This window comes from Pteropus medius, unplaced genomic scaffold (genome assembly GCF_902729225.1).
Source record: "Pteropus medius unplaced genomic scaffold, Ma_sr-lr_union100, whole genome shotgun sequence".
Taxonomy (NCBI): domain Eukaryota; kingdom Metazoa; phylum Chordata; class Mammalia; order Chiroptera; family Pteropodidae; genus Pteropus; species Pteropus medius.
Window position 1 is genome coordinate 886,576 of NW_024352947.1, and position 24,715 is coordinate 911,290.

The 24,715-nt window shown below is 63.2% G+C and overlaps 1 protein-coding gene and 2 long non-coding RNA genes across 13 annotated transcripts in view; 1 reads left to right on the forward strand and 2 right to left on the reverse strand.

The window, feature by feature from the left end:
- The window catches only part of LOC120592630 (uncharacterized), a 44,068-nt gene extending 40,822 nt beyond the window's left edge, over positions 1–3,246 (forward strand). Inside the window, exons 1-3 of one of the 2 annotated variants that reach the window (XR_005650170.1) lie at positions 56–964; positions 1,669–1,807; positions 2,991–3,246. This is a non-coding gene — a long non-coding RNA (uncharacterized LOC120592630). Of the gene's footprint in view, positions 1–55; positions 965–1,668; positions 1,808–2,990 lie in introns of those variants that run through there. The other variant, XR_005650169.1, reaches the window with a different exon arrangement.
- The window catches only part of LOC120592631 (uncharacterized), a 12,138-nt gene extending 4,115 nt beyond the window's left edge, over positions 1–8,023 (reverse strand). Inside the window, exon 1 of the long non-coding RNA XR_005650171.1 lies at positions 7,785–8,023. This is a non-coding gene — a long non-coding RNA (uncharacterized LOC120592631). The remainder of the gene's footprint in view (positions 1–7,784) is intronic.
- Positions 8,024–15,178: 7,155 nt separating this feature from the next.
- The window catches only part of SIPA1L2 (signal induced proliferation associated 1 like 2), a 155,865-nt gene continuing 146,328 nt past the window's right edge, over positions 15,179–24,715 (reverse strand). For 6 of the 10 annotated variants that reach the window (XM_039850380.1, XM_039850381.1, XM_039850382.1 and 3 more), the window contains 4 exons: positions 19,488–19,541; positions 18,843–18,966; positions 17,970–18,051; positions 15,179–15,442 (listed from right to left, as the gene is read on the reverse strand). In XM_039850380.1, coding sequence (XP_039706314.1) covers positions 15,296–15,442; positions 17,970–18,051; positions 18,843–18,966; positions 19,488–19,541 — 407 coding nt within the window. In that variant the 3' untranslated portion in view covers positions 15,179–15,295. Of the gene's footprint in view, positions 15,443–17,969; positions 18,052–18,842; positions 18,967–19,487; positions 19,542–24,715 lie in introns of those variants that run through there. The other 4 variants (XM_039850387.1, XM_039850386.1, XR_005650168.1 and 1 more) reach the window with 3 other exon arrangements.

Sequence of the window (24,715 nt, forward strand, 5' to 3'; positions counted from 1 at the left end):
GACGTGCGTTTGACATGTGACACTTGAGGGAAATTGGTTCGGACGCCGATCCTCGTGACGCGGATTCCCCGGGGGCCCACGGGACGGTCCCCTTTTTCACCGGAGCAAGGCGGCCCTCCCCGGACCCCCACAGCGAGCCTTTGGGCTGCTCACGCCTGTCCTGCTCGCACGCTCTGGAGGAACTCGGTGACAAACTCTCTGCCCAGGGCTCCGGCCCAGGACGACCAAGCCTTTGCTCGCACCGGCCAGGCCCAGATCGTCCTCGAGTCGACGGGCGGCCAGACAGCAGCGTCGCCTCTGGACTCGCGGACGCCAGCCGAGCCCGTCGAAGGCAGAGACGCCTCCTGACTGCGAAGCCCGCTGGGCTCAGGTTCGGCAGGCCCGTCACGGACGCCACCCACAGGCCTGGGGGCGGCCACAGAGAGACATCGGGCTGTGAACCTTACTAGGTTCGAGGCCGTGGCTGGCTGCCCCAGGCAACGCCAGAGCGGCGCCCGCCGGCCTGTGACTCCCAAGATGGCGTTGTTAAAGGGGTCCATCCGTAGCCATTTGTGGCAAAGGTCTAGGTCACTCCAAACAGCACTAGAAAAGGACACTGTGCTCAGCAGACGCCAGGAGGAAGCCAGAGCGGTCTGAGCCCGAGGGCAGGCCGAAGACAAGCCCAGTCAGGTCCCTACGGTGCGTTAACTGAGGAATTTGCCAGATGCCAGCCCTCCGCCATTTTCCTCGGAGCTCGGGGCCACCGCAGATGCCGGTGGGACCCGGCAGGACGCTGTCAGGGCGGAGGGCCTAGCACCCCCTCAGCCACGCTGCACCCAGCAAGGTCGTGGCAGGGAGCCCAGCTTACAGGACACCATTCGAGAGAGTATTGTCTCAGTTTTCCCAAGAACGAAGCTCAGTCAGCTCTACTCCACACACCTGGGAGAAGTCAACAGCCGAACCCCTCGGGCGTCAGGAGCCCCAGGTTAGTACAGCAGGTGGAGCGACTCCGGGGCCCAGGTTCTCTGGTGGCCCCGCTAAAGCCGGTCCCTCAATGACAGGATGCTGCAGAGACAGCCCTCCGCCCTCCGTGCGAGCCCGTGGGCTCACGCTCATCCGAGGGCTGGAGCACGTGCAGGTGACATGTGGCCGGCCCGTGCCTCGCAGAGCGGTGCCCGGTGGGCAGGGAGCAGCGGGCTGCAGGTCAGGGCCGTGCTCGTGGCTTTGTGTGGGCGGCTCCTCCTCCCCGGTTACTGACGGCTGAAGCCGGCCGTGGCGTCTAATTCTGCCACCTCTCTAGTCCCTGGAGACTTGTTCCAGCCCACGGCAGGCTCTCGCTGGCAGATCCGGCACTAGGAAGCTTGGCCAGAGGGTAACGGTCCAGCCTGCCCCCAAGTCAAAGCAGAACCGGGACGCTTCGGCCGAGCTGAGGTCACGGTCACCTCGCCGGCACGGTTACCGTCTCGGCCCCCGAATCCTCTGGCTGGGGAAGAAGCAAGTCCTCACTGGTTCTGTTCCCCACGGGGCCCTGGTTCTGCTGCCGAGCCAAGGAGGGGTGGGGGAGGTACAGGCCCAAACCCAGGTCGGGGGTGACCAAGGTCAAAGGGAAAACTTAGCTCTTTGCTGCAAAGACCACGTGGCTCTTCCTTCTAGTTTAAAGGTCAATATCATTTTCCTAAACCTCACCAGTTGCATAACATACGAGAGTGAAACTCAGCAGAAGCGGCGATTTTCCTGAGGGGACGGAACTGGACTTGCCCTCGGCAGGATGGTGCCAGCTGAAACGCAGGGGGCCCCGCGCCCCGCGAATTCCAGTCAGAGATGATCAGTAAGTAACTTTCAGCGCTGGTATGAGCGCATCCCGCGCAGTGTGGGACATACTTATCCTAAGATTATGCGCCGTTTATCTGAAATTCAGATTTTACTGGGCACCCCCTGTTGTTTTTGTTAAATCTGGCAGCTCTGCTTGGAAGACAGTCTGTAGGAGCGTCTGGGAGGCCAGCCCACTGGGGTCCACCCCAGCCCGGGGTCCGCCCCTCCAGCCCGGGGTCCGCCCCGGCCCCCTGTCGTTGGAGCTCGGTGTCGATGCGGACAGGCTGTGCGTCCGTCCCCTTGCCCGAGCAATGGGACAGAGCACGGCAGGGGGCCACGGGCAAAGACGGGTGGGGTTTGTTTTCAGAGTGAATCGGCTGTTAAATACGAGGCCAGAGACTCAGTTTTGGCGGGAGGTGGGTGCGCTGTGGACCCGTGTGGATCGCAAGTAACCCACGGCCGGGGAGCCGTCCGTGTGGCCAGGCCCCGCAGCCCGGCAGGCCGGGCGCTTTCACAGAAGGCCGCCAGGGCTGGCGAGCGGTGGCCAGGCCTGCCCGTGGTCTCCCTGCGGGGAAATGCTCGTCTTAAGTGGAGAACAGGCCCAGTAGAGGCGGGGCGCCTGGCCCGGGGGCACCCCGACTTTCGGAGGGCGGAAGAGGGCCGGGCATGAGAGCGCCTGGTGTGGGCGCCATCGCTGGAGCAGCGTGCGAGCTGGGGGGTGACGGACAGTGACAGGTGTGAAGAACCAGGGGTGCTCTCCCCCCGCCCCCCGACGGCAGCTCAGAGGCGTTCTGCCCGAGGTCCCAGGACTGACGCCGTCCGTCTCGGCACCGTGCGGGCTCCCGGGCTCCCGGGACTGCAATCCAGGGTCAGCTGTGGCTCCCAGCGGGGGCGGCGATGCCCGCAGACATGGTGCCAGCAGCTGGGACAAGCCGGTGGCCCGCGGGTGCCCTCGAGGGCAGAGCTGACATCTAGGGGACGGGACTTGGTGCACGCGGTGGGTGGCCGAGTGGGTGGCCGGATGGACGTGACACTTCAGCGAGGTCCCGCCCGGCCCCAGCTGAGGCAGGTTCGGGCAGGAGGAGGGGACTTTTCTTGCTTTGTCTAAACCGTGGCTAAAACAGAAAAGGCCAGGATTGGGTTTCGTTCCCATCTGGCACTTTTCTCGCGGTAAATCGATTTCCGTTATTTTTTTAAAGCCTCGTCATGAAGCTTCTGCAGTTCGGTATAATGCGTCGAGGTTTCGAATTAGCCCGAATTCCCCCACATCCTCCTTCGGTTTCTCACACGAGCCTTCGTGATTGTCGTTGGGGACATTAAGATGCAAACGAGGAAGCGGCTCCATCTGCGTGTGCAGGATTGGGGTGCTCCGAGGGTCTAGAGAGGATCCCCACCCCTGGGCTTGTCGGGGTGAGTGGGGGAGGGGAGGGGGCAGATGCCGGGTTTACTGCCACGCGGGCTTCTGCAGGCTCAGGTGACAGCCCTCGCTGATGGACAGGCACGCTTAGCGGGGTCGAGTGGCGGCGGGGGGTTTTAGGGGCAGAAAACGGGCAGCAGAGTGTGCGTCCTGCCCGGAAGCCGAGCTGAGGCCGGAGGAGGGGCTTATCTTTCTTGCCCTCTGGGGAGTTCGTGGGGCCCAGTCTCCTCCTCGCGGCAGAATTAAAAGTGACAAAGAGGGTTCTGAGGGACAGCAGAGGGCGGAGGCCGGTTCCACCTTGTGTTCATCCCTTTCCGGCGCTCGGGCCGTGTCGCCTCCCTCCTTCCCCCCTGTCCCTCCCCTCCCGTCCCGCTGACTCCATCCAGCCTGGCCTGGTGCACAGGGCTGACCCCCTTGCCAGCGGCGCCCCCCAGCCTGAGACGCACCCTCCTGCCCCCCGGCCGTGCTGGCTCCTGGGGATCCTGCGCTCTGGGAGGGATGAGCCAGGGTTCCAGGCTTCCCTCGGGCGGGGGGCGAGCTGTGAAGCAGGTGAGCGTTTCTGCTCGGCCCTGGGCCCGGCTTCCCCGGGAGAAGCCTCACCTAACTGCTCCGCCTGCCTGGCGAAGGGCAGCGGACCCGCCCTGCTCTGGGAAGAAGGCGGGCAGGTCTGCTCTCGTCCGGCCTCGGCAGCTAAAAGCACATGCCAGCCCCGTCTGTCTCTCTGGGCGTGGAGGGGACCCGCCCGCGGCTGGGCCTCGAACGGCGGAAGCCCGGCCATGCCAGGCCCGGTCCAGCTGTGGGATCAGTGCCCTGCGGCCGTGGACAAGACACGCGTGTCTGACGGACGGGCCTCCCCCTGCTGGGTGGGGTCCGACGCCCCCCGCAGGGCCTCGCTGGAGCGGGGGGCTGAGCAAAGCGAGGGCGGCTGCGCGTCCTCACCGCGTGGTTCTCGGGCTCCAGCCTTCGGGGACGTGTGACAGGAGCGGTTTCTGTTGACCTGTTGACGAAGGAGCTGCCCCCGGGGACAGGTGTGGGCTGGGACCGGGGAGAGGGACGGGCGTCAGCATCGCGGTCCCGGGGAGCCACCCCCCCGTCCTCCTGCCTGCCTGGGGACGCCCCTGAGTCACCCCCGATGCCGGGCCCTGCTGGGCTCTCCCCGCCCCTGCCTGTTGCGGGTGGAGCCCCCAGAACACAGCACTTGGCCACCCCCCACCACTCCTACCTCCCTCCACCGAGCAGCTCACCTTCCCTCCCGCGGCCACCAGGCCCCCCTTTGCTGTGTGCTCCTTATCCGCGTCCTGAGATGTCACCTCTGCGGGGCAAGATGCCAGTTTGGCCACCTGTCGGGGGCGCCCTGGCCGAGCCAGCGGAGCGAGGGGGGAGGGCTCAGGAGGCCTGGCTGTGTCACCTGCGGCCCAGTGGGTGCTGTGGGGGACCCTTCGCCCCAGCAGCATGACAGCTCCACCCACAAAGGGCCCCAGCTCTGACGGGCGGGACCCCGAAGCAGGCGGGGGGCAGTAGCGTGCTTAGAGTCCTCTGACTCTGTTCCCGTTGGTTTTCAATGAATAGCTGTGTTTTAGCTCATCAATGTTGACTGACGCCTAAGGTAATAAAGGGCGCAGGTTAGATCAATCCCAAGTTTCCTCCCAGCTCTCCCCCTCCGTGGATCTGCGAAGGACCGGCCAGCAGCGCCAGCTGCCCTCCCTCTGCAGAGGGGGGCCAGGGGACCCTGCCAGCCTTGCGCTTCCCGACGGGAGGCCAGTCCATCTGCTAAAACACACAGCTGGTCAGCGGTCTTGCTTTGGCTGGTGGCTTCCCGATCATAGGACAGAAGCTTATCTTGGCACGGAAATCGAGCGGTGTGTTTGATGACCTAAATCAGGCGGTGGCCCACGGTGCGGTGCCGACCTTGATTTTCCCCGGCGGCCTGGCTCTGCAGAACGGACCCAGGCGCGGCGCAGCCGAAGGAGAACTCGCCGCAGCGGGGTGCCGGGCGCCCGGCTCGCTGCCCTCCCGCCCTCGGGCCCTTGGCCGCTCCCGAGCACAGCCGAGTGAGCCGTGGCGTGCGCGACAGCCGTGTCTTCGTCACTCAGGGGCCTTTGCTTCCGTTGCTGAGCGGGAAAGTCATTGCCTAACTCGTTCATTCACTGAGTCCTTCATCCGGCAGATGTTTCTTATGTGTCTTCTACGTGACAAGGACTCCGCCGGGCACCAGGCACAGGAGACACGTCTGCCCTCGTGCGCCCGAGGGTCCAGAGAGTCCTCGGAGGCAGAGCAGGAGGACGCAGGCGGCGGGGCCTAGGGGCGCGGCCCAGGCCCACAGAGCGGGGGGCCAGCAGGAACCCCGGCCTCCGGCTCGACGCCCCTAGGACGAAGGCGCTAAGTCACCCACAGGAGGCGTTTGCCGGTCCCCTGCAGGGAGCGCACGTTGCCTCTGGCACTGGGCTTGGCCTCGAGGCCGTTGCCAGAGGACCAAGGCCTTCCCTCCGCTGGGACAGGGAACAGTGAGGAAGGGTGGCCAGCGTCCACCCTGGCCGGATTTCCACGTCCTCTGCTGCTCTTCCCGGGGACCAGCGTTCAGATGACAGCCATGTGTCTGAGGCTGTCCCCACGGCCAGAGTCTTTCACCTGGAAGCGTGGCCCAGGGCAGCTTACTCGAGGCCAGCCCACGCTGACCTCGCCCACGCTGACCTCGCCCACGCCGACCTCGCCCACGCCGGCCTCTCCCACGCCGGCCTCGCCCACGCTGACCTCGCCCACGCCGGCCTCGCCCACGCTGGCCTCTCCCGGGCGCCTGTTTCTGGTCACGTGGGTGCCGGCAGGAATGCGTGGCCGCTGTGCACCTGCCCACTCCGAACTCTGGGGTAGGAGGAGGGCCACGTCGGCCAGGGGACGCTGTGGGGAAGGCAAAGGGCCATGTAGACTTGTCACCTCTGAGCAGTTGACCGTCCCCCGTCTGGCCCCCGTCTGCTTCTTCAGGTCCAAGGCCACTAGCACTGAGCCGTTGAGTCGCCCCCTCAGAAGTTGCCAGAGGCTAGGTGGACGTGCGGGGACCCTGCAACGGGACACCGAGCTGTCAGGCTCACGGGCCTTGGGCGAGTCACGTGGGACGCTGACCGTGGCAATGCTGCGTGGTGACAAGGGACCCGGAGTGGTGGAGATACACACGCACGTCGTCTCAGCCACGGACAACGGATGACTCGTGAAGGAAGATTTATCCTCATGGATCCCTAGAAACAGGAGACACAGCAGCCACGCAGGGCCACACGACACCAGGGCCATGCAGGACACCAGGGCCATACGGGACACCACGGTCACACAGAAGCCGGGGCCACATGGGACACCAGGGCCACACGGGACACCAGGGCCAGCCAGGAGGCACAGGGAGCGGGAGGAAGTGGACACGGGCCTTTAATGCGGTTCCCGTGGGTAGGTGAGGCAGGGTCAGCAGGCTCACGACTGGCCAGTTTGAATAGTTTCAGGGCCTGGGGCCTGGGGACAGTCCCTAGGAGTCCGGTGCTGGTCCTGGGTGGCCCGGGCAGGGGAGAGGCCCTGCGTGTCAGGGCCCGTGAAGGAGGCGGCCGGGCTGTTGACTCTGGATCGGTTGGTCGTTGTTTGCGGGCGAGTCGTCCATCTCCCTCAGGGACTGACTCACCCCAGGAGGCACGTCCCTCCAGCGTCACCGAGGCCTCCGATGCGGGAGGTGCGTGAGCTTCCGTGGCCGACCTTGACGTGTCCCGTTCCCGCCGTGCATGGTGCGACTTCCTTCCAGCACCCTCGCCCCGACTTCGTCCTCGTTAGTCACAGGGCGCCACCCTGTCAATCCCTCTAAGTGTCAGCCCCTGGTGGTTTCAATGACATCGCCCTCGGCCCCCGCGTACAAAGGCCACCAGTGGCAGCAGCCCCTGCCCAGTTAGGAGTGCACTGCTTTGCCAGTGGATGTGCGATCGGGCTGAGCCTGCGACAGGGCACGGAGTTGGAGCAGAGACAGGAGGGGGCGTGGGGAGGGGGTGGGGGGACTTCTCCAGGGGCCAGACTCCGGGGACCCCAAGACAGCGTGCAGGGCACAGAGCTGGAGGTGGCAGGCTGGGTCGGAAGTCATGTGGCCGGCTCGGCCCTCGGGAGCGGCCCGGGCGGCCGGCTCTTCCCAGAGCTGACTGGTGGCAGGAGGACGGAGCTGGGCACGGGCGGCCCGCCAGGAGCAGGGGGGAGGGGCGCCCCGGCACCGGAGGCCTCGTGAGGCCAGCGCGGCTGCCACCGAAGTCAAACGTGATCGCCGATGCCGATGCTGGGGGCTGAATCGTCAAGGGCGCTCAGGTCGAACGATTCCTCCTGCTTCTCGCAGGAGCAGCCGGGCTGTCGCCGGGGCGAGGACCAGCTCCCCCGGCGGCCGGGCAGGGGCCCGGAGGGAGCCGCCTCCCAGCCCCCCAAAGTCCCCACGGGTTTCCCGGGGTGGGGGCAGTGCACCGAGATGCCCGTTCCCAGGGGAGCCGCACGCTGCAGGCCCGGCCTGCCCAGGGCTGACGGTGTTTGCACAGTGCCTCCTTCAGACAGTTCTCATCGTCCCGAACCTTACCCGGGGAGCCGGTGTATAGAACAAACAGCAACGGTCTCGTTGGTGACGGGTGCGCGGCGGCGACGAGGGCTGAGCCAGGGCCCTGAGCAACGCGGAGAATGGCTCAGAGGAGCTGCCCGCAGGTCCCGGGCTGTCTCACGCCAAGCGGGACGCCCCTCCCCCCACCGGCCCTGCCCCGCACGTGGGGCCATTCCCATGACCCCTGGGAGCCCTGCGGAGACCTGACAGCTGGCAGTGAGCCGCCACGCAGGAAGCGGGGGCGGGCGGCAGACAGTGCGTGTCCGGGAGCGTGTGGACCCGTGTGAACCCCATGTCCCTTCTCCCAGTGGCCCCAGCTGGCTCTGAGCCGTGCAGGCTCCTGGGGACAGCCATGCCCCTGCAGGGCAGGGAGTTAGGGACCTCGGCTGAGCTGACCCCAGAAGGGGCCTTGGAAGGGTTGCTTCCTTCCTCAGACATGGCCACAGTTGTCTACCCCAGGGGCGAGCCACGGCAAGGAAACAGGAACTTGAACGTGAACCACTGTGGGGGGCAGAGGCGCTCGACGCAGCCTTGGGCCGAGCGGGCGAGCGCCGGCGGCCAGCAGACGGGCGTCCGGGCTGCGAAACCACACAGCCCATAATTTTCCTGCAACGAGGGACGATGCGGAACCAAACGGCAGCGTGCGTTACGGGGGCCTGAGAGAGAAGGGGGCGCGGAGGGATGCAGAAGCCGGGGTGAAGGCCATGGCAGACCCGGGAGCCCTAACTCCGCGGGTACCACAGCCTCACGGGGGGAGGGGCGCTCCCTGTGTGGGCAGCTGGCAGCCAGCTTCCCCTGGACACTGCAGGACCCAAGGGTGCTGTCCTCACTGAGGGGGTGCGTGGGAACCACACACACATCGCACACACACCCCACACATACCACACATACACACGTACAAGTCACACCAGGACCCGGGGGTCCGGGAGCCTTAGGCCCCGGCTCTCTATAGGAACTAGGTGCAAGCAACCTACAGAATTTAAAAACGTCAGTGGACACATTAAAAAAGTAAAAGGAACAGGTAAAACTGATTTTAATAATGTATTTTATTAACCGAATGTACCCGCAGTATTGTTCCAACATGCAACCCGGATACGAATGATCGAGAGCTGCTCTGTGTCTCTCCTCGTCCTACGTCCGGGGCACCTGGCGAGGATTTTCGGCTGCAGCTCGTCGCCACTGGAACTCGCCCCTTTCCTGGAGCCCTCAGCCGTTTTCATGGAAAACTGTCTCAATGGAAACCAGGTGCTCTGGGAAAAAGGCACAGGAAGGAGGCAGGCGGCAGATGCACTGCTACGTGGCAGCGTGTGTGACCATGACACCATGCGGTGAGCACACCAGACAGTCCCTATGTCCCTGAGCATCTCCCACTGTCCCCAGAGGCTCACTAGTGGTCTTCCTGCCACAATGCAAGCCCTTTGGGCAACGGCGCTGTTACTGTGTGTGCGTGTGCGTGCATGCACATGCGTTTGAGGTGTGTGTGCACGCACGTGTTTGAAGAGGATTATGTGCATGCACGTGATCATGTGAGTGTGCATGCGCGTGCATGCACGTTTGAGTGCATGCGCGTGCATGCACGTGTTTGAGTGTGTGCATGTGTGTGCATGCACATGTTTGAGAAGTGCGTGCGTGTGTGCATGCATGCACGTTTGAGGAGTGTGTGCATGCATATGTGTTTTAGGAGTGTGCGTGTGTGCATGCATGTTTTAGGAGTGTGTGTGTGTGTGCACACATGTGCGTTCCAGGAGGAGTATGGGAGAGGCTGCTTGGACCTGAGAAAAGGCAGTTTTAGATGATGAGCCAGTGGTTGGGGAGGGGGAGGGGGAGGGGAAGGCCGCCGTCACCTCCCCAGAGAAAAGAACTTTATTTAAAACACCTGAGGTCACTCGAGGTCAGTAAAGGGAACAAGGACGAGGAGCAAGGCGGTTCCCAGCTGCGGTCTGGTGTGAGCGGACCCCGCGGGTGCTACAGGCGGAGGCGGCCGCCCTGTGCTTAGGGGAACGCGTGGCTGTCGGGCAGTCCTGGTGTGTGCCCAGGCCCAGGGAGAGAGTGCTCTGACTCGCGCTGCGTGACGGCCCCAAGTCGTGACTCTGTGACAACGTGCACGGGCTGAGGGGACGCGAGGGGCAGCCTGGCACCAGCGAACGATGTGGCGTGGCGGCCAGGACAGCTGCGTCCTGATGCGCACTGGGGGCCTCACGGGGACAGGGCGCTCGTCGTCTGTGCCAGGTCCCCGCTTGTGAAAGGAAGGGCGGGCGGAGGCGGCTCCCGGAGGGACGAACTCGCGCTGAAACCTGAGTGGCCGTGGCCTCGGGACCCTCCCACGGTCAGCGGTCAGCGGGGCTCTCCACAGAGAAGGGGGAGGGGCTGCATTTAAGCTGCAGCCCCCCAAGGCCCTCGCTCTGGGTTCGTTTGGGACGGTTTCGTGGAGGAACGCGGGGGGCACTCCGGGGAGTGCTGGGAAGCCAGCTCTCCTGGGAAAAGAAAGTCTTGGTTGGTGGCGTGATGTGGACACCGCACTGTGGCCCACGCCAGCTCCCCAGGACACGACGATCAAATCAGACGACTCCCAAAGCTTTACGGGCTGGCTGCGGAGGGGGCGGGCCCGGGGCCTCACGGGGAGATTCGGGGTTCAAGGCCGCAGTTGGATGGGGTTTGTCAGGATGATGGTGTGGGCTGTGTGACACGTGGGGCGTGGGCATGTGACACGCGGGGCGTGTGACAGCAACGCCGTGTGGCAGTGTGGGCTTCCTGCGGAGGCCGTCGTCCTGAAACCCTTGACGACTTAAGACCTGAGTCGTGTTTGGGGTGCAGTCTGAAAGGGCGACAGAGCATGTGCCCGGCTTGCCTGGCTCTGTGTGGCCCTCCCGTCTCTCCGCCCAGGGGTGCCTGAGGGGACAGGCGTGGTTCGTCCAGGCTGGCCTTCAGGACTGCAGGGCTCTGGGTGCTGAGGAGCAACTTGCCCATGTGGCTCAGATACGGGACATGTCTCAGCCCAGCAGTCATGATCCCTGGGGACCCCCGTGGGCCGGGGCATGGCACCGCACTGTGGCGGCTGGCACCGGGGGAGCCCTGCCGTGTTCCAAGGTGGGGTCCCCGGGAGCCTGCGAGAGTGTGCGCTCACCCAGCAGGGGACCCCACGCCCAAGGGGGCAACGTTCCTCGGCAAACGGAAAACACCACGCAGGCAGCACGTGGACGAAAGGAGACGTTTCAAATTTTAGTGTCTCTAACAGTTCCAGACCCAGAGACTGAACGTGGGGACTGCAGTGTCACCTGGGGCCACAAGTTACGAGCGGGCCCTGGTGGGCACCTGCCTGGGGGCCTGGCCAAGGAGGGAGGGGTCATGGGGTCCAGGGGGTCCGGTGGTCCCTGCGTGTCACGTTACAGACTGAGGGGTGCCGGGAGCCAGCGGGAGCGAGGTCAAGGCCAGACAGTTCCTGTCCGACAGCCCGCAGCTCGCGCTGGTCCCTGGAGCCGCCGGCGGCTTTCACCTGGCCGCCGAGCATGTTGCGGACGGGGTCACTGTTGGCCGTAAAGCAGCAGGGCCGGCCACGGGTCCATGCTCCCCAGACCCCTGTCTGTCCTCTGCCTGCATGGTCTGGAGAACACCCCCAGAACCAAGCTCGGTCAGTGTGGCCTGGCCGGTGTGTGGGGGCCCGCCTGCAGCGGAGCAGGGGTGGGGTGGGGGGGACGGGGCGGGGGGGGAGGGACGGTCACGTCCCGGGAAAGGCTCTGCCTCGGGCCTCTGAGGTCCAGACGTCCCTTCAGCCGCTCACCGGAGCACGGCCTCTCACGGGCCGGCACTCGCGGCTCCGCCTGGCAGAAGCAATTCCGAGAAGCAGCTTGGACGCTTCCCGTAGGGAGCTGGCTGGGTGACAGCGCGGGCGTTGGTGGCTGCCGAGCCCAGCTGGGGCAGGGCGCCTGTGCCAGCGGCCTTGCCTGGAGCGGCACAAACAGGAGACAGCCTGCCGTGGACGGCTGTGGACACCTGCACAGGCACAGGCCCCAGGGGCTTTGCCAGGTTTAAAAATGTGGAACCTGGAAGGGGAGATGCTTCAGTGCTGCAGGGCTTCGCTTTGGCAGGACACCCCGTTTCTCATGGAGGGCTGGTCCCCAGCTGGGAAGGCACCGCGGGTTCCTTGGTGCCCGGGTTCCAGCTCTGAGGGTCCTCCTGATGTGATGGCCGATGTGCCGGTGGGGGGCCTGAGTCTGGGTCTCTGCTGATGCGCTGAGCGTTTGTTCTAGGGGAGAGGGAGGCCCCGCCACCCAGAGTCTCCCCATCACCCCCAGGCCCAGCCTCATCCTTCCCACCTGGCCCCAAGTGACCCGGGCACACTTCGGTGGCCTTGGTGTTCCAAGCTCAACAAGGTGGCCCACCTGTATCCACCATTGCAGGGTTTCTGCTTCTGATGCCCGCCCGGCCCGATGCCCGCCCGGCCCGATGCCCACCCAGTCCCGGAGCCACACACGCAGGTGTGACGGTCGCCTGAGGGCTGCTGCAGGAGGTCTGGGTAAGTCAAGTTTTCAAGCAAGAATATCGAAAATGGTCGTGTATGTTGGACGACACTTTGTAAACGAAACGCACATCTGAGTTTGATGTCACGTCCATGATGTTTAAGTGGCAGAGCCGAGTTCACGCACCGAAGCTTGTCCTCGGGACAAGCGACAGCAGGAGGGACCCGTTCGGACGTCTTTCCGTGTGCAGCTCTGTTACTGGGCGACATTTAAACAGCACGATTTCACGTCTGGAAATTGGTGTCACCGGTAGGAATAACTTTCATACAAAGAAAGAGACAGAGGACATCTAGGGCGGCCGAGTTTAGTTCAATTTCACATTTCGGGGCAGATCACTTAAGAGCCTCTTGCTTGCAAAGGGCAGAGTAAGAATCCGCTTTTGGGCAAAACGCCCCGTTTCAGAGCTCAGTGTAAGTGGGGCGGCCCGCACGTGCCGCATCTTCACCAAGGTCACTGCGGTCCCCCACACCCCCTCCCCGCAGCCGTTCACAAAGGGAACGGCCCCAGAATGACAGTGGCTGAACGGTGGCCCCGTCTCAGAGCAGCCACGAGAAAGGGTCCAGGCGGAGCTGAGCGGCTGGGCCCTGCCACGGGGAGGTGCCACTCCCGCTCAGGGACAGCGCCAATGCTGGCCCGGAGTCCTCCCTGGGGGGTCGCAGAACGCCGCCTTGGGGTTCCACATTCCCAGCGGGGGGTGGGTTTCAGCCTGCTGCTTGGCAAGCCCTCCGCCCAGGTGGGCTCGGCGATGATGCCCGCAGGCTGTTCGACAGGTGGGAGCCGAGGAGGGCACGTGACTCCTGGCTGATCACTGGTTTGACGGACGGGTGAGCAGCGCCCCCCGTGCCGTGCTCAGGGGTTCGGTGGTGGGGAGGGGCCGAGGACCCAGCCACCCGGGAGAGGAGACCCCGCCGGTCCGAGCCTCCCTCCCAGATGTGCGTCTGTCACTGTTCCCTGGGCCGACACTGCGTCAGATCACGTGCACGGTGACACGGTGACAGGCTCTTCTGCGGCTCGGCTGGTGACCGGAAACATCGTGTGAGATGCGTAACAGGCCGCACCCACCTGGCCCTGCCCTTGCCCACTGGAGGCCGACTCGAGAGATGGTTTATTCCTTCACTAGTGCAGACTGCGAGGTGTTTCTTCAAACAGACAGACAGAAGCCACGTCTGGTTTCATCCACAGGCCTCGAGGAGATGGCGGTTGAGGTCAGAGTCCTTTATTTCTCTAAGCAACGCACCCCTCAGCCGCTCAGTCACCTTCTAAACAGAGGCTCCACCTCTGCCCAGCGAGGAAGAGCAGCTGTCCAGGCCCATCCCAGGGGACGTGACCAGCTGCGAAGCTTCCGCTGAAGGCCAGGAGCATTTGCGACCTGATGGACATGCAGCGTGGCCACTGCTCCCAAGTCTGGGGCTCGTCCCTGAACAGGACCTTTCCTTGTCCCTCCGACCCAACCGCACCTCCCTGGGTTCTGTCTACAAATGTTCCGAGTGTGGCCCACGGAGCTGTCGCTGTCCCTGGCAGGGTGTCAGGCCACGGTCCAGGGCTGCTCACGGGAGGCCCGCGCGGGGCCGCCTTCGGGGTGAACAGGGGCCTCTGCCGCCGCCGGTGCCTCGACAGTCTCCGTCCTCAGAAGCGGGAGCACCTGGCTCTCACGTGGCCTGCGTCCCACTAAGGCCCACGCTCTGCCTTCCTCTGCCTCACGTTTGATTCAAGTTTACGGTTCACCCCTTTCTGGTGACCTTTCAAATTCCTATCGTTTTAGCATACGTATTTTCTTGTAAACAACACTAAATTCTTTGTTGACTATAGACGCTAATTAGAAATATAAGGCAACGTGGAGTAAACCACTTACCTTGAACGTCAGCGGCCTAGCAGGTCGCACGAGACGGGGAAGGGCAGGGAACAGTGTCCGTGCAGACCGGCGATACTGGCCACTCTTCACTGGGTCAGTCTGGGACTCTCCGAGGAGGCCGAGCAGGACTCAGTAAAGACCCGAAATGACCCGGGATAAATTCACACACGCTCAGAATGCCGACGTATCACGTCGTAAAAATCTACATTCGCTGGACAACACTGTTACTTATGTGGACTCTTTTAACATTTATTAAAAAAGCAAAATGTATGTTATCTCAAATAGAACAGTTAAAAACGGTAAAGCAATACAAACAACTCGCCACTAGCAGCATCCGGTCGCCGGGCCCCCGCCCTGCTCCCCGTCGGGCCGGCGCAAGCCCCGTGGCCCCTCGCAGTGCGGGCCAGGCCGACGCGCATCGTTGACAATTTAGGGTTAAATAAGCTTAAATAAGGGTGTTAAATACGAGGCTTGTGCAGAGCTGTTTGGCATCGCGCCCGCCAGGCTCACAGCGACAGGCGGGGCCGCCACGAGCCGCCGGCTCTTCCCGCAGAGCGCGGACTACACAGAAGCGACGACTTAGCGAGCCATTTACAAGGCATGTGTATCTTTTCTTAAAGAACATCGGACACTTCATATCCAGGCACCGTTTGCTCCTGTGAATGAATCAGTCTCTGATGGAACCGCGTCCGACGGGGCGGGCGCTCCAGGCGGCGGCGCCGCAGTCCCCGCCCTCGCTTATTGCTATGGTAACGTGGCTGTGGGAGGAGACTGGACCTCCCCCCGGATAGAGCACCTCGGACGCCAACGCGCAGTCCGCTCGTCTGTCTGCCGCTTGACGGTACCAACGCCCGACCGCGGCCAACGGCCTTCGCGTCGCGACCAGGGCGCCTGACGTGGGGACATCGAGCCACGCCCGCCGCGGCGCCGTGCGACACGGTTGGGACCGCGCCGGCCACGCGCATCTCGACGCGATGCAGGTCGCAGGCCCCTTCACGCGCCCCCCGCTCCACGCCGCGGCCGCCGAGGGCCCCACGCGCCTTCCCGCTGGGCGCGTGGTGCCGACGGGGAGGGACAGCGGGGACCGACGAGCCGGGGGCGCCTGGCGCCGCGCGGGGGCCCGGCTAGGGCGTCTTGTCCACGGCGTGGAGGAGCCACTGGGCGAAGCGCTGCAGCTGCGCCGTGGCCGTCTGCGACTCCGCCTGCAGCCGCCGGTTGTCCTGCCGCAGGTGCTGCACCTCCGCCTGCAGCGCCGCCTTGTCCCGCTTCTCCTGGGGACAGAGACAGCGCGTCACGGCCCCGCGGCCCCACTGCCCCACGGGTGCGCACGTGCTGTCCGAGGGGGCGCGGTCTGCGTCAGGCGACCGGGCCGCTCCGGTCAGTGCCGAGCGCGGACGGTGGCCGCGCAGCGCACCGTCCCCTCGCGCGTCCCACTCTGCTCCCGGCACAAACCGAGGCGGCCGTCACCTCGGGAGGCCACTGGCCCCTTTAAGTGACCCTCTACTTGAAGAGGCGGGACCACGGCGAGAGGTTAAGAGCAGCCGCTCGGGCAGCGGCCCTTGCGAGGGGACTTCTTCCCGCTCCAGACGACCGGGGCGAGGACACGGCCTGCCACCGCCGCAGGGCTTCCCGGCGCAGTGTGCCGCCGCGCTGACCCTCCGGGGCGGCCGTGAGAAACGCGGAAAATAACCGCGGACGCCCTCACTGGGACCTAACCGGGCAGCAGACGCCACCCGCCGCCCGGGGCCTGCCGGCTGTGTGGGGAGCCGAGGCCGCGGCCTCGTCAGCGACTCTGCCCACCTGGCAGACCTGGCGCCGCCCTTGAGGTCCATCCTATCTCCCAGGCCTCCCAGTGCTACCAGCCTCCCGGCTCCACTAAAGGACACCGGTCGCAGGGGAGGCTTCGGTTGGAATGGACTTCCCGTAAGGACCGTCTCGGCCCACCCCGGCCTGACTGTCACAGTCACCACCAGGGGTTCGAGCTCCTGTGTCACCCCCATCACGGGGACGCTCCTTCCCAGCGCGACTTAGAACGCCCCCTCGTCTCAGCTGCGACTCAGCAGCCCGCATGTCCAGGACCCTCCACCCCGCTCCACTGCGGCCCACGGAACCCATGCTCTGTCGCTGGAAGCTAAACTCTTGACCGCTTCTCTGCAAATTCCCTCATCTTCACCCTGGAATCGAACCCTGCCCTCCCCCGAGGGCCGCCCGCTGGGCTGCCGTCCCGCATCCTGGCCAGCACGGGCCCGGGGGCCGCAGGAGCCACCTGGTCCTCCCCCCGCACCCCCCTTCCGGCTCCCCTGAGAAGCAGGACATCAGCTGCAGGCCCTGCCTCCTGCTCATGCAATGACCTGCTGTGTCTCCCGTCACTAATGGCAAGTTCTGGAGCGAGGTCCACTCTTCCTTGCCCCGCCCATCACGCTCGTGGCCATTCCAGGTCCACGCGGACGTCCTGCCTGAGTCGGTGTCTCCATCGCTTCGTCTCCAGGACCCTGAAACGCGCCCCTCCGCAGCCCCCAGCCCAGGGGCCACGTCCTGCACCGACGTCGGGCATAACCGCTCATCTTCCTCGATGCTTCCATCTCCCACCTCCTGAGCACCTCGCTTTTCAACAAATGATTTCCCCAGCACCCACTCCTGCAGCAACCCAGTAACCGTCTAATTCATCGAGTTTGCCTGACTTTCACCAGCCGTCAACGCCCTGCGGTGACGCCGGTTCCCCTCGCCCCGCTCGGACGCGGGGTCCCTCAGTGTCATCACACCTGGACACGCCCCGGGGCCCGGCCCCTCAGCCTTGTCTTAACTTCCCGCCTGAACTCCAGCCCTGACCAGCTCCAACTCTGCAGCCCACGGCGACGGCTGCGCACAGGGCGGCCAGGCCTGCGGCTCTCCCGGTCCCAGCTCTCAGGGCTGTGTGTCTTGGGACCCTCCGTGCCGGACAGACCGGGACAGCTGTTCATCCGAGCTGGAGAAACGCAGATGTCCGCCGAGACAGCACCTGCAGCCTCGCTGGCGACCTGCCCAACGCGGCCGACCGTCCAGCCCCCATCTGCACCGCGTCCTCTGTCCTGAGACCTCACGCCCTGTCCCACCACCCGCTCTGGCTCTGACTGAGGGGGCTCGTCGTGTACACGTGTACACACGCACACACACACACGTGTACACACGCACACGCACGCGCACACGCTGCTCTGGGGACTACTCGGCCGTCCCCGCCCGGACCCCCCCTGCGCGCTGGGTCGGGGGCGACCCTGCTGCTTCCCGGTCACTCCCCGCCACGAGGCCACTTCCGCCAGCTGTCAAACCGCTGCGCTCTCTTCTTCAGCCGACGAAACGAGGCCAGGACGAACACCCTCCGGACACTGCCCCGCGGCCAACGCCCCCAGCTGCCCCGTCCGTCTCCTCGGACAGCACAGGCGTCTGGCAGAGTGCGGGTGGCGCGAGGGCCCGGCATGTGTGTGGGGGACCGACACGGGCGTGCTGTGTGGACGCGCAGTCCCGAGGGTCACGAGGTGGCCCCAGCGGGGGTGCGGCCACTTCAGGGACCAGGTCTTCTGGCTGCGACGAACCCCTCGCAACAGTGGGTGTGACTGGCACCTCACCGCACCGCGCCTGCCTCCCCACACTGTCGCCTCTGCCGTGGCCCCCGCAAACAGAGCTCGAGCTCGGCCCTGGAGCCCCCGCCTGTATCCCCCGCGGGCGCCAGGCAGGGCAGCTCTGGACCCCAGTCGCTTCGCCTTGCTTCTCGTAGTTCCCAGGGGCGGGTCCCACGAGAGGAAGTGACGTCGGCCGCCTTACCTTCCGGAGGTCGGTCTGCAGCTGCCGGAGGATGACCTCCAGCTGGTCGACCTTGCCGGTCAGCGTGGACGGAGACCGCTCCCTGCAAAGCGGGCCAGAATCAGGAAGGCGCCCGAGTGCCGGCCGCGCGTTCACTGACAATTTCTGTTGCTAGAGGTTTCCCTCAAAAGCTTTGTCACGCGCTTCGCGCCCAGCAAGGACACGGACGGCACACGTCAGCTCTGGGGAGTGGCAGATGGCCACGTGGGTGGGACGCCCCGGATCTCTGCCGACCTGGAGCGGAGCCTCGGGACCGCCCAGGTGCGCACGATGATAAGAAGACGAGAGATGATCTGAGTGCGGCCGGGACGAGACCCACGGGACGTCCCGGGAACCCAGATGGATTCGGGGCCCCCTGACCCACTTTCCTGCCATTGCTGAGCTGGGTGTGCAGGTCGGAGGTGGCAGGAATGGACGACGGAGGCAGGGAACACACGGCCCGTGGGCGACGGCACGCCCAGTGCTCGGGGCAGACGGCGCTCCGGACGCCCTTCGCTGGGACGTGCAGGCCCGTCAGGGACCAGGGTCCCAGGAGGAAGTGCGTCCTTGGCCGAGCACCCACTCATGTGTCCCTGTCTGGGGCTGTCAGTCACCAGGTGGCAGAACCGACCGGGGCCACGCCCTGCTCTGTCAGCTAACCCCGCCCCCCCCAGGGCTACCTGCCTTGGTGGCAGGACCCACCCTTGGAGCACAGCTCTGTTGCCAGGCGCCAGCCATCCCAGCAGGGCCGGAGCACAGGTGGCAGCCGTCTCCTGGCTGCCCGGGGTTGGCTCACACCTGTCGATCGCTGGGCCTGGGACGGCGGATGGCTGGGGGCCTCGGGGGCTCACATACCCGGCTGTGTCCATGAAGTCTTTGTCACTGCTGGGATCGACACATAAAGGCAGCTCCTGGGCCCCTTCCAAGCCCTGCCCGTGCTGCAAGTCACTCAAGGTGCAGAAGGACGCCACTCTCTGGTCTGCGGAGGGGCACACACACGGAGGCAAGGTTTAGTGCCAGCTCCAAGGCCCTGGCTCTTTGTGGAAATCAATGTAGTAATTAAACAAAACCGCCCCTGCCCCCAAATCGGTTATTGCCGTTTTAAACAAAACAAAGAAAAACGAACTCAGGCAAGCTGCTGGCAACCAGAATGCAGGGACTGGCTGTCCTCTGGGCTATATGACATCCGCACGTCACAGCCACGGGGGCCGCGGGCAGAGGCTGGATTTGCTAGAGCCCACGTGCTTTCTCCTCCCACGTCCCCGCATACGCTCAGCTGCCGGAGGGCAGGGGTAAAGGCGCTGGGCAGTGGCTTGGCTCATCGATAGGACCCAGGAGATGGCCTGTCCTCAAGCTGTCCCCAGACCCCGAGAGCACCCTCGAGCCCCAACGGCCAGGACACGTGTCCCCTGGGTGTGCCCAACCCTTCCAGCTCAAACAACCATGCAGACGTGCAGACACGTGAAACATAAAGAGCCCACGGCCAGCCCAGACGGTCACCTAGACAGGACGTGTGGTGGCAGAGCAGCCCAAGGTCCTCGTCTGAGTCAAGACCTGAAATAAGATTCAGAGTTTTCCTATGAACAGTGACATCGCTGTGCCCACGGGAGACCCCAGGGCCCCCACACGGCTGGGGAATCATGGGGTGTCCACTCATCTGTGTGTGTGTCCACGTCTGCATGTGCGTGTGCACGTCTGCACATATGCATGTGCGTGTGTACATGTTTGCATGCCTGTGTGTGTACATGCCTATGTACACGTCTGCATGTGTGCGTGTGGGCACTCTGTGCACGTGTGTGCACATCTGCATGTGCATGTCTGTGTGTGAGTACATGTGTCTGTGTGCATGCACTGTGTGTGTGTGCACATCTGCATGTGCATGTGTGCACGGCTGCGTGTGTACATGCCTGTGTGTGTACATGCCTGTGTACACGTCTGTGTGTGTGCGTACACGTCTGTATCTGCGTGCGTGCACTGTGTCTGCGTGTGTGCACGTCTGCGTGTGCACGTGTTCTGCTAAACAGAACTGCCGAGCAACGTGATTAGAGCACACACGTCATGTATGGATGCACGGCCGTGATGTGTCACACACATGGCCATCACAGGTTAGCTTCCATGACGCCGTCGTGAACATAGAGATGGAGGTGGTGATGCGTCAGCCACGTGACCTCCTGGGAAGCCTGAGGGTTGGCCTGAGGGTCAGTCACCGTGGCGGGGTGACCGCTCTGCCTCCCTGTGCGTGGGGCCACTCCTGTCCTTGGCACCAGCTCCTTCTCAGCAGCGAGTGGCGGGCCAGGCAGGAGGGTGACACCGTGCTCTTCTGAGGTGGCACGGGGCTGGCCTGGAACTGCCCACGGCGTGGGAATGTCCCGCTTCTGGACAGCGGAGGCGAGCGGGGGCCTGTCTCCACCGTCACGTCCCCTGTGCCCCCCGGTGCCCCCCCTACCCCTCCACGTGGGATGCCAGGCGGCCCAGGGACCTTAGTGCCGCGGGGCCCTTTACGCCGTCTGATTAACGGTGGGAAGCTGCAGCGGTCCGTGTCCGGGCCCTGCTCTTAGTGTACCCCATGTCCCCCCGGCTGCCAGGCGTGTCTCCCGACCAGGCCGCCCGCCTGTCTGCTTTACGGAGGTCACGCGCTTCCGCTTACGAGACAGGGTGGCCGGCGGCGGGTGGGGAACCGGCCCGGCCCTGGGAGCCGCGCTGGGCACGGGGGTGAGCCGCGGGCAGGCCTGTGGCCGCACACACTGCTGTCCTGTCACACCGTGCTGGGGACATGAGCGCCCTTCCACTGCTGCCTCCTGCACACTGCAGATTCCTGCACGGTGACCAGCGCTGTAACCGGACATCTCCGAGACACAGCCACGTCCCGACTCGGCTTCTGCACGTGACGAAGTAACTGGTAATGTGATCAAGGCTGGCAGCACGAGGTGGGCACTGCCACCTCCCACACGTGACGGGCCGTGACTGGCAGAAGCGCCCTGGCTGCGGGTGGCGGTGGGGAGGGCCCGGCTGACGTGACGTCCAGGTTACTCTCTGCTCTGTGACAGCCCCAAATAAGGGCACACGTCACACGCGCACACAAGTCAACAGCAGACGTAACTACTGACCAAAGAAGAATGTCAAAAGAAGATAGAGTTTTTCTCGCTCCGAGAGTTCTACTGACTCATCCATATTTCACGCGACACTGATAATCTGGCCGGTTTCTATCTTTGGGACACATCTGAGTCTGACGGTCCCGTCTAAACACGTGGATGGAAACGTCTTAAACTGCTTCTTCTATTTTTACCTTAAGTCATGACACGTCCATATATTTGACATAAGTAGAACTTGCTGGTGGCAGCATTTCAAACATTCCTGGGGCGGGGGGGACAAGGTCCTACTGGTCAGGAGGCGAGAAGCCAAACGTGGAGTTTCCAGCTCCGTAGTTTCACAGAGAGGGTCTCCCTGGGTCTGAAAAGCTTGGGAGGCCGAAACGCGGACAGAGCGTGACTTGCTTCGGCTCAGACACGGGACTCTCTGCGCCACGGGCCTCAGCGACGGCTCGCGGTGGGGGCTTTGCTCCGCCTGTGCGCACTCCTGCGACGACAGATGTTCCTAACTAAGCGATGGCCGACGCGGAGCCACACGGCACCGGCAACGCCGCGGAGGACAGCGGTGGGGGCGTGTGGCTGCACGGAAGCGGGGCGCACGGCGAGGACACGGCCCCCCACACCGCACACGCCCCCACTCCTCCCTGCACGAGCTGGTCGGCCGAGGGGGACACCAGGCGCGGCCCCGCACATGCGACAGTCGACTGCTTTAATTTTTTAAAGAACCTTATTTCAATGTCAGTTTCTTATCGGGGTGAATTCGGCACTAAAAGAGGGTGAACTGTCAACAGGCGATCCCGCAGCAACCCAGAGCTGAGATGGCAGCGACGGTGACCGTGACCCGGCCGGGCTGCCGGATGCGGGCAGGGCCCTGGGGGGCCAGCTCGAGCCTGCGGGACGCGTGCTCGGAACGAGTCACGTCTGCCCGGGGCGCGGCAGGAGAGCACGCGCCACGTGACCCTGAACCCACCCCCACAAACGAAGCTGCTCTGACAGGTGTTCAGAGAGGAGCCGGGCCGGGGGGGGCCTCGGAACTTCCTTCAGGAAGTCGGGGGTTCCGGTTCCGACGACTGTGCTCGTCCGATCTCGGGACGCTGACGAAACTGACCACTAAGAGGAAAGGATTCGCGGCCCCTTAAACAGAAAGCGCTTCGGCGCCTTCTGCAGCCGGTCGGTGAACAGAGCGAAACTGAGGTCTAGACTCTGCCTCTGAGAACTGAACAAGGAAAGCCCTGGAATTCTTCGTTTAACACACGACCATTGTTCTTGACCTGAAACAACTTTCCTACTTTTGAGATAATTTAAGTCAAATTAATAACTACGCATTTTTCACCTGAGCGATTGTGATTTTCCTCCTCTGCTTTTTAAGTCAATTCTGTCACCTTAGGAGTTACAAGGCGTGTCACATTTTCCCCTGCTTGCATGCACACTGCACGCACGCACATGCGCACGCGCACACATGCACACACACGCACATGTGTAGATCACACGCCAAGACGCATATTACGCATCGCCAAGACACGCAGACACGCATGCACACACGCTATTACAGATGCATCCATCGCCAAGACACACACGCTACAAGCACAGTGACGCTAATAATGCCAAGACACATGCACGCACACGACAATACGACACCATTACGCGCCGCGACATACGCACAGATGCACGACGCGACACATCGCACGCACCGCGACGCCATCGCCAAGACACACTCCCTCACTCGCGCAGAAACCGTATCAGCAGTCGATGATCAGCAGCTTTAGCACTTTATCGACTCGAAGGGGCGGCTCAGCCCTGAACAGTCCCCGCCGTGACAACGCAGGCGTGCGGTGCTGCCTCGAAGCCAAGGGCACGCGGAACAGGAACGGAACACAGAAACGAATGCTCGCGTGCCCGATGAATGCGCTCATCTGCACGCCTGCCACAGACACTCGCTCGGCACGCGCGTCCACGCGCCGGTGTGGACATGGCACAGAGGCCACCGACGGGGAGAAACGGCGCCAGAGCGGACGGCAGCGTCCCACGCGCCACGGGAGGCCTGACGCCCTGTCTCCCGTCGCCAGTTAGTAAATTTACCTTTTAAGCCCGTTTTCATTCCAAACAACATCATCGACTCCAACACCCGCCTACTTCCGGCGCGTTGACCTGTCCAGGGACTGTGCGTCTTTCCCCAGCTGCGCGGGGGGCCACGACGCCTCTGCGGCTGGCTGAGCTCCCGTCCGCACACCTCCGCCTCGCGCCATGCTCGTGACATCGGGGGCGAGGGGCCCCCGCGGCTGCCGTGGTGACTGGATCGCCACGGTCCGAGTTCTGATGTGCACGGGTCACGTCTCGCCCCCACCGGACAAAGAACTGCACGCGCGAAGCCCGCCCGAACCGTGGCTGTGCCGTCACGCTCGCCGGCCGCGGGGGAGGCACGGGCTCCAACCAGGGGGACAGACCCCTCCACGTGGCTTCTCCCTCGGACCTCGGAGTCGTTCTCGATTTTTTGATGTTAGTTTTTGGGGTAGAGTTTGGGAAACTCTTTGCTTATTGATTTGTAATAATGCTGCCTTGTGTTTCTAGTGGAAGCTTTTCCCCTCCTTTGGCATAATTTCCAGGAAGCAAGTTTCCGGAAATTAGATTTCCGGTTAGAGGGTGGGTACGTTTTTGGCTCTAGCTACGTGTTGTCCTATTGCTTGAACAAAAAGATGAATCATTTCATAATCTTTATAATGACACCCGCTGTATCTTCATCGCTTTCCAGAGCTGTCGAATCATTTTTTACATTTAAAAGGTGTGAGCTGGTAGCTCATTATCATGAGGATTTACACGTTTTAGGAGAGGCCGTGTGGCTCTCCTCTGTGGATGGCACGCCCACCGCCTTGCCCACGCGCTGCTCAGGGGCTCGGCGCTTTTTGCGGTCACGGTCCTTCGGTCACGTGAGACGCCCGGCTGTGCTCATCGCATTTATCACAAGTCCCCATGTCCCTTACTCCCCTTTGTCTTTTACTGTTCTTTCCGGTTCGTCAAAGCTCCAAACACTTTCATCGGGTCACATGACATTCTGTCTGTTCTCGTGACTCCACGCCTCCAAAACGGTCATTTTCTTTCTTTTTCTGGAAGTGACTTTTCTAATTCCTAAAAGCCCAAATAGAGCAAATGGATTCCGTTCCCACTGAACTCTTAAATGTATTCAGATTACGGTCTGGGCTCTTCATTTTTCTTCAAAAGGACTCATTTATATTGTTTGAATCGTTATTATGCTGTTTTAATTATTATTGATTTATAATAGACTTCTTTGTTGAACACTGTTCATCTGTTTTCCAAATGGATGCAATTAAGTTCTTTTAGATATCTGCATTGAAATGCTCCTAAGTCTACGGATTAATTCAAGAAGGGCTGTCGTCTTTACAGCGAGCTTTCTGTCTCTTCCCATCCTCACGTACATCAGGACTTCTCCGCTACTGAAGTCTTCTGCGTTTTCTCACTGGAATTCTAACGGCGGCTTCATTCCCAGAACATTCACCACTGACCTTGCCGGTGTTTGCCGTCACAGCGGAAGGGTGTCTGAGGGATGGCACTGTGCACTCGGCCTGGAACCCGGGCTTGCCCAGTAGAATGTGGTGGACACAGCGTCCTGTGTTTTGAGAAATC